At 39.3% G+C, this 7,360-nt stretch overlaps 1 protein-coding gene and 1 non-coding gene across 2 annotated transcripts; both read right to left on the bottom strand.

Annotated features, from left to right (window-relative positions):
* On the bottom strand, positions 1 to 2,570 carry LOC116263830 (uncharacterized). Its single transcript, XM_031643623.2, has 3 exons — positions 2,307 to 2,570; positions 1,144 to 1,387; positions 1 to 395 (listed from the first exon to the last, which is right to left on the bottom strand). The coding sequence occupies exons 1-3, from the start codon at positions 2,478 to 2,480 to the stop codon at positions 337 to 339; spliced, it is 477 nt and encodes a 158-aa protein (XP_031499483.1). The 5' UTR covers positions 2,481 to 2,570; the 3' UTR covers positions 1 to 336.
* Positions 2,571 to 4,214: 1,644 nt separating this feature from the next.
* Positions 4,215 to 4,285, bottom strand: TRNAG-GCC (transfer RNA glycine (anticodon GCC)). Its single transcript has one exon. It is a non-coding gene; the product is annotated as a tRNA-Gly (tRNA).
* Between the last annotated feature and the right edge of the window lie 3,075 nt (positions 4,286 to 7,360).

Below are 7,360 nucleotides of genomic sequence, written 5' to 3'. Positions count from 1 at the left end.
TCTCTGTAAAATGGAACCATATCATAAGGAAATCAATGGAGTTTTTGAACACCACTCTGTTTCATACTTGCCCCAACCAAAATTCGACTCTGGTAGACTGACTGAATCATCCTCCTTCTTCACTGGCCTGAAATGAGGCAATCTTTTTGGCTTGCATGATTTAGTAAAAGGTGTCAAAATTTCATATACAATTACCATTGGTAAAAGGAACATCTACTAAGGAAATCTACCACAACATAGGTATGCGCTGCCAGTACAGATGAACAACATTTTAGGCATGCAGTACCGTCAAGGGCATAATTTGCAGGAAGCTGCAAGTTTTTGCCCCTCTTCCAATCAAACGTGGCCTCGCCCTCCACACTGTGAACACATGATATTTCCAGTACCTCCACAACCTATTTTAGGCAGGCAAAATGTCACCTTAGAAAGTAGATTACATAATATCAAAGACTAGCTTCAGATTTTCAAACTCTAATCGGAATAGTGTCCTTTCATGTTAAATATCACGAATCAAGAAAAGTTACAATATTTCTACAGGGAATCATGGATCAAATGAAAGCGCTCACTATATTCTACAAGGAGTCACAGGCTGTTAAGGTAAGGAAGGTAATATTTGAAAAAATAAATAAAAAACCATAAATGTACTTATCTGTCTTCACATTGGGAAAAGAATTAGGAAAAGTAAACTCTGAAGCCATGTTAGGAAATTGCATTGAATCCTAAGAACCAAAATGTTTACAGCAAAAAATTAAAAAAAATAAAAATGAATCCTAGTCGTTCACATCTGTCGTTGTAATGGAATGCTTTCAAGAATTAGCAAAGCTTATTTCTCTATAAGAAAAAGGAAATATTGTCAACCTTGCTACTATCTGCATAAGGTTCTATTGGACAACATCCATTCCCTACGTACTAGAAAATGTAAGAAACGATTAGAAAAATCATCTCACTCAAAACTGCAGGTTCAGAAAGACAAGTGCGCTTTAGAAACAAAAATATCTAGCTGCCTGATGAGAGAACCTCTGATTTAAGAAAAGCTAGTGATACTAGAGCCACGTAAGGGACAAACAGATGAAAGAAACAGAAATTTAAAGGCATAAAGATTCCACAGGACCGTTCATCGACATTAGGTGGATGAAGACTTACCCAAACACCGGACTTTCACAAGGATCCCCTGGCTTTCCAAAACAGAATCGATGTATAGGCCTGAACCAGAGCATGTCCTACAGAGGATGGCGCCTTTTGCTTCGCATGCAAAGCAACGAGGATTGTTACCAATTTCTCTTTCAGCCAAAGCTACGCCGACAGGTTCTCCGATAACTTCTTCAGGAATAGGCTTGTCATAACAAAATGAACGATCCAAAGTGCATCTGGCTAAACTTGGAAAATCCTGCAGCAAATGCAGCCAATATGGAGTTCTGTTTAAGGATTTTATAACGAATCACATCAACAACACACACAGAGGCAGAGAGAGAGAGAGAGAGAGAGAGTTTCATAATTGATTCACATCAAGATTACAGATGAGTTGCCTACAAAATGCAACACTTCGAAGAAAACCGCCGCCACTTTAATCTAATTGCAAATGCACCAAACGTATAAAGAAAAGCTTGATAAGAGTATACGAGTTACAAGGCAAAGATTGTTGAGTGTCTACGTATTACAAGTCAACCGACTCACTCAGCGATTTTTCTACAATATAAGGAAAATGGGACGCCGGAAAAAAAAAAAGACGAAGTTCTTTAGCAGCCCAAAAGGAGCTTCGATTTTCTGAAATTCCTTACATATGATCACTTTTCTTATAATTTCCAAATACAGAATTCAGGTGACACTCCAATCCATCATCCTGAGAGATCATCTTCTCTTCTCAAGTTCTCCCTTCTAACTTTGCTTAAACGAAAAAAAAGCAGTACTGCTGCCATTTACTCGCTATTTAGTCAAGCCCATTCCACGAAATAATTAATTTGAGCCCATGTAACGTTTTTCACAAGCAACCCACTTTAAGTTTATGTGATTCACACTAAAATATCGATGCATCAAGAGCACTAGATCTCATTCCTCATCCAAATTTTCTCCCAGCCAATTGCAGATAAAAAAAGGATTTAATCAATAAAACAAAAGCTTAAATCCCCCATAAAATGATACTCGGATACAGTAAATATAAAAATTTCAGAAGCCTACAGTAATCATCGGGCACATTGCAACATAGACTCCAATCCATGGGTTTCTAGTCGCTAAAAATTCAGAAAGATAATACTAATAATAAAAGGAAGATAAAAGTTAACGGAAAACCCCGTTAACGCATTACCGACCTGATTCAAAGGAATAGATCCGTTCCGGTAGGAAATCCTCATTCCTCTCCAGAATTGCCTCACATTGGCGCTACGGATGCGAGACTTCGGCTGAGTCCGACAAATCGCCCCCGAAAACGGTGACGGCATTGAAGATCCAGGACGGGGTGAACGGATTCCGGCACACATCTCCATAATTAGGGGAAACTCTTCGAGGCAGAAGTTGGCGCCCTAACCACAAACATTTGTCCTCTTTAATTGGGGAAGCTTGGCTTCTCTTCCTTCCTCCGCCACCCCGTGGGGCGATGAGAACGAGGACCGTCGAAATGGTTCGGGTAAGATTTGATTTGGAACCGTATCTGATCCGTGAGGGCTCGAAGCTTTGTTATCACCGACCCGCTTTCACTTTTTGGACTTCATGTCACATACGTTGGAAAAAAGGCCGTCTGATGACGATATAAAAACACTATTTCAACTCAAAGTGGGGAGGAAAAAGTTTTGAAAGAGATTCCATTGATTGATGACCTAAACAATGGGAGGAAGCGTTCTTACTTTAACAAAGGTCATTTTGAAGTACAATAATAATCCATTAAGCTAAAACAAGATTTAAGTTACTGGTTTCATTCTATAGTGCAAATGGTGGCACATATGACACTCAAGTTTAACAGTGTACCATATAAACACCGAGGTCTCGAAACCACTTTGAGCCCTAAAAGCAGGGGGAAAAGAGAGTGACTTTCACCTCTCGCGCATTGCTTTCTATCAAATTGACACATAACATTTAAGATTCCTTTATCCATGAAAACCAACCTGTCTCTTGTCAGAAGTTTATGCTATGATTCATGTATGATACTTTAAGATCCATATTAATATCCATGAATGTAGAAAAGCAAATGATAGTGTGATCCTCCAAAATGGTCGAAGCCTCTCCTCCCTTATGCTAGATCTTGGGGTTCATGTTGCTTTGGGACCTGGGTGAACTTGGAGTTACTCCCTTTAACTTGAGAGTAACGTCTATTACTGTTTTTGGTTCAGAAGAGTAGCAACCATGGAAATCAAATTCAAGACTCGATTTTTACTAGTCCACCAGGCCAACCAAGTATGCTACGCCAATTGGGACAATGATACTGAGAGGATGAAAAAAAAAAAAATTGTGGTCGGGGTCATGGATAGAAAATGCGTTGAGGTGATTCATGGTGTAGGTTAGCATGCAACCCTAACCCAGCTAGGGCTCAACCCTTTGTGCGATATAGGTTAGCGCACAGTTAGGCATCATATCCCGACTTGCGGTTCAACCCTTTGTGATATCTAGGTTAGCAAGCACTTAGGCACCACCGTAACCCGGCTTCCAGTTCAACCCTTTGTGGAATCTGGGTTAGCGCATAGTTAGGCGACCCAGGGTACAGGTTGTTTTCATTTTAACATGAAGGAAAGTTGGTTAGGACTCATCTGTATGAGAAAGATTGGGAAACATTGGATGGGCATTTGATTTTGCTTAATCTGCCCTACTCTAAGATCCCAAAGAACTCGAGATATGTTGCTCTAAGATTAGCATATTCTCCTCTAATCTTAAATCAAAAGGTTTTTCACTAGAAAATGTCAAATGAAGATTTCAAGTGTAGGTTTTCTTCACCATGTGGTTGAACAAGGCCAAGAGTTCAGTACTGGAGGTGCATCTCTTATACTGGTTAGTATATGGAATTCCTATTGTACCATTGGGATGGGATGAGCCTGAGATGTTGTAATAAGTTATTTATTGCATATCAATACGCTGGTTGGGAGTGGGCCTGACGCAGCAAATTATTAAAAGAGAAGGAAGAAAAAAACCGTGAGTCTGTAAAGGTCGGTACGTTATAAAATACAAATGCAACCAAGTGAGTGGATGAGATGTAAGGTAGAGAAGAAAGTCAAAAAAATGGAAAAAAAAAATGCACCAGCCGGGAATCGAACCCGGGTCTGTACCGTGGCAGGGTACTATTCTACCACTAGACCACTGGTGCTTTGTTGTTTGGGGGCTTTTATTTTCTTATTTGTGACAAGTTCCATAGAGTTGATTGAGATACCAGCACCAAAACTATGAGTTTCTGAAAGTTTTTCGCACCAAAGAACTAAGAAGCCTTAGGAAATGACGAAATAAACAATCACGACTTTCTTTATTATGAAATTCATCACTAAAAGTAATAAAACAAAAGATCATAATCATTTATTTTGTTAATGGACATATTTCTTAGATGAGTTAAGACAAACTAGCGAGCACCTGAAAATAAATGTATAGGTAAAATGTTATAGAATTTGAAATTAACGGCTTGAATTTGTGGCAGCTAATAATACTCATCTTCCGTGTCCGAAGGACCTGTTTTGTGCTCATTTTTGTAATATTCACATAAACCCTAAAAATATAAGGTTAACCCGTCTCTCATACATGGATGTGAAAAAATTACCAAAAACAGCTAACAAGTGGGCGTGCCACAAAATTCGTTCAGCCTATGGAATATGGACTTTAACCCCTTGATGTAATTCTCAAAAAATTGTTTCAAGGAGGTTGTTTATTGTGGCTTTTCACCTGCGACAGTGAGAAACTTAACCACTATAATAAAACAGCCTGCAGAGTGTGCGCTCCGCATCAGAAAGTGATTGCGCCCTTTCACTGATGCAAATGAAAGGACATAAAATGCAAGTGTTGATTCTGCACGTAACTGCGGTCAAGGGTTCCTAAATTTGACAAACTTACCTCATTATCTTATAAACTACAAGTATCCAGTTTGTGAGATCGACAAACTTACCTTATTCTCTTACAAGCGAATAAAACCATCATGACATGGTTTTATTCACAAAATAAAAGAATAGAGGCTTCTAACTGAAATTATTTCAGCCCACACTTGGGGAGCCTTTGACAGCCTTGAGTTTTGATTCTAAAATTGAAATTGTAGAAACAAAATTCCGCCTCAAACTCAAACTGGAATGACAATTTCAATTCCAGTTTCCCTTTGCTTTTTCATAGTGTTGAACTTTAATTTCAGAATTAAAAATGGCGTGTTTGATAAAACACGAATTGAAATTCAAATTCTAGAATTGTTGAATTAAAACCATCATGACATGTATCTAAAAAATGAAAACTTTTAAAAGTTTCTAAATCATAAGTCCACCCCTTATGATAGGATCATAATTCTGAAGAATGAACCTATAATTTCAGAATCAAAATTTTTTGTTTGATTAATTTTAGAATTTCGCAATTTCAGGCTCATCAACCACCAGCTTGGAGATGTCGAGCAAACAGGAAAAAGAGTGCAGAATCTTCGTTGCAATAATAGCTGCGCTGCAACCGCTCCCTTGTCCTACCTGCCTTGGCTGCCCTAAGATGGCAATTTGTTGGTCTGAGGCAGCTCCTGATGTGCCGGACTAATGGCTTCCCTCTCCTCACTAACCACCACCACCGGTCCACCACTACCACTTCCTCCGCTCATCCCCTCTCCACCACCACCACCACCACCAATCATCACAAGAGCACCGCTTCGCCGCCCATCTCAATTAAATAGAAACAAGAACACATCAAAGTACTGCACCTTCCCACCTCTTTTATTTTACACAAGTCAGCAAGGCGCAAACCAAAAACAGCCTACTTCCGAAACCACAACCAAACAATAGAGCATCCTTATGATAAGCGTGCAAGCAGATGAATGATCCAGGAGCCAGGAGTCATGACCAGATCAGCGGTGCTTATGCAGGCATGGTCTTTACCCATTCTTCTTCCTTGTGAGGATGTCAGACATTGTCCCTGCTGCATGGCAATATATAATCTTGGATTTTGGTGTGCCTGAAGTTGTAAAGATTGGTGTAATTCATGAAACACTAAAACTAGAGTTCCATGAGTTTCTCTCAATCTATAAGCAGTTTCTTGTGATACTCATAGTATATCCCCGCAGCCAAATAAACTTAGTTCTTCCATAGTACGAACAATTGCAGCTGGTCAAATTTCTTAATTCTATTCTAATAGATACTACTCATCTGAACTATGAACAATAGTTGACAGGTATGACATTATAGTTGACAGGTATATGAATATCACTCTCAACCTAAGTTTTAATGCAACTCTCAACTTAAGTTTTAATTTTTAATGCAAAACCTGGAGGAAATGAGAAGAGGGTTCAGCCTCTTTGGAGTATCTCTCTTAATTTCTTTTCTTTCTTCGTACCAAAGTATTTTTTTACTAATAAAAAACTGGAAGTCCGACTGCCTAACACTTTATGCTTTCCATCTTTATGCATTTATTATGTATGTTCAGCAACTGTTTGTTGAAAATTCTCAAACTCTCACCAAGGTGAAAAACTAACAAATGCATATACGGCCCAAAACGTGCCTAGTTAGTCAACTGGTAATGAACCATGACCCGCCCGACTGGCTTATCCTGGAGTCCGACGGTTGACAACAACGGTGGAACTGTGGAAACACCATGAATTTCCTCATTCAACTTTCTTTTCCCTTAAGATTCATCGCTCCAAACCTTCGTCTTCTCCTTCCGTGGTCTTCGAGAACCTTCTTGGTTTGCTTCGCTTTGCCGACTAACCTCATCTCCTCACAAGTTCCCTGGGAAATCACGTACATAAATAAACGCATCTTAGATTGCAGAGGATGTTGGATTGCGTGATGTTCGTGCTTCGCGATGCAAGCGAGGGAGTCCTACTTGGCATTCCGCCGGATAGATGGAAAGCATAGAAGAGAACACTCCATTCTGTGACAGGTGTACCGATCAGCGGGCTTAAACATCCTTGTATGAATTAAAGAACTCTGTCGACCTCCAAACTTCCCACTGATACCTGGAAGAAAAATAGAGTTCAAGCCTTAAAGGCTTCTTAAAGATTAACGTTTTATACCGAACTTGCATGAAACTCATTTCTTGAGTTTTGGCAAAATGTTATGCATAACTACGTAGAAAGTTTCAATGGCTTCCGGTGATAACCTCTAATGTTGGAATTTGTTTGACAAGGCACTTGATCTTGTAAAAATTTGCTAAACCTTCTTCCAAATCATGAACTTTAAACTTTGGCCTGCCGCCATATGGAGCGACAATATAAAGT

This window comes from Nymphaea colorata, chromosome 1, assembly GCF_008831285.2.
Source record: "Nymphaea colorata isolate Beijing-Zhang1983 chromosome 1, ASM883128v2, whole genome shotgun sequence".
In the NCBI taxonomy this organism is placed as follows: Eukaryota; Viridiplantae; Streptophyta; class Magnoliopsida; order Nymphaeales; family Nymphaeaceae; genus Nymphaea; species Nymphaea colorata.
This window is presented reverse-complemented; position numbering and strand designations above follow the sequence as displayed.

Coding starts and splice junctions, on each gene's coding strand:
- LOC116263830 (XM_031643623.2), bottom strand. CDS start 2,480: ATGGAGATGTGTGCCGGAATCCGTTCACCCCGTCCTGGATCTTCAATG. Junction 1,388..2,306: donor GATCTATTCCTTTGAATCAG/GTCGGTAATGCG, acceptor CATTTGCTGCAG/GATTTTCCAAGTTTAGCCAG. Junction 396..1,143: donor TGTGAAAGTCCGGTGTTTGG/GTAAGTCTTCAT, acceptor TGCCTAAAATAG/GTTGTGGAGGTACTGGAAAT.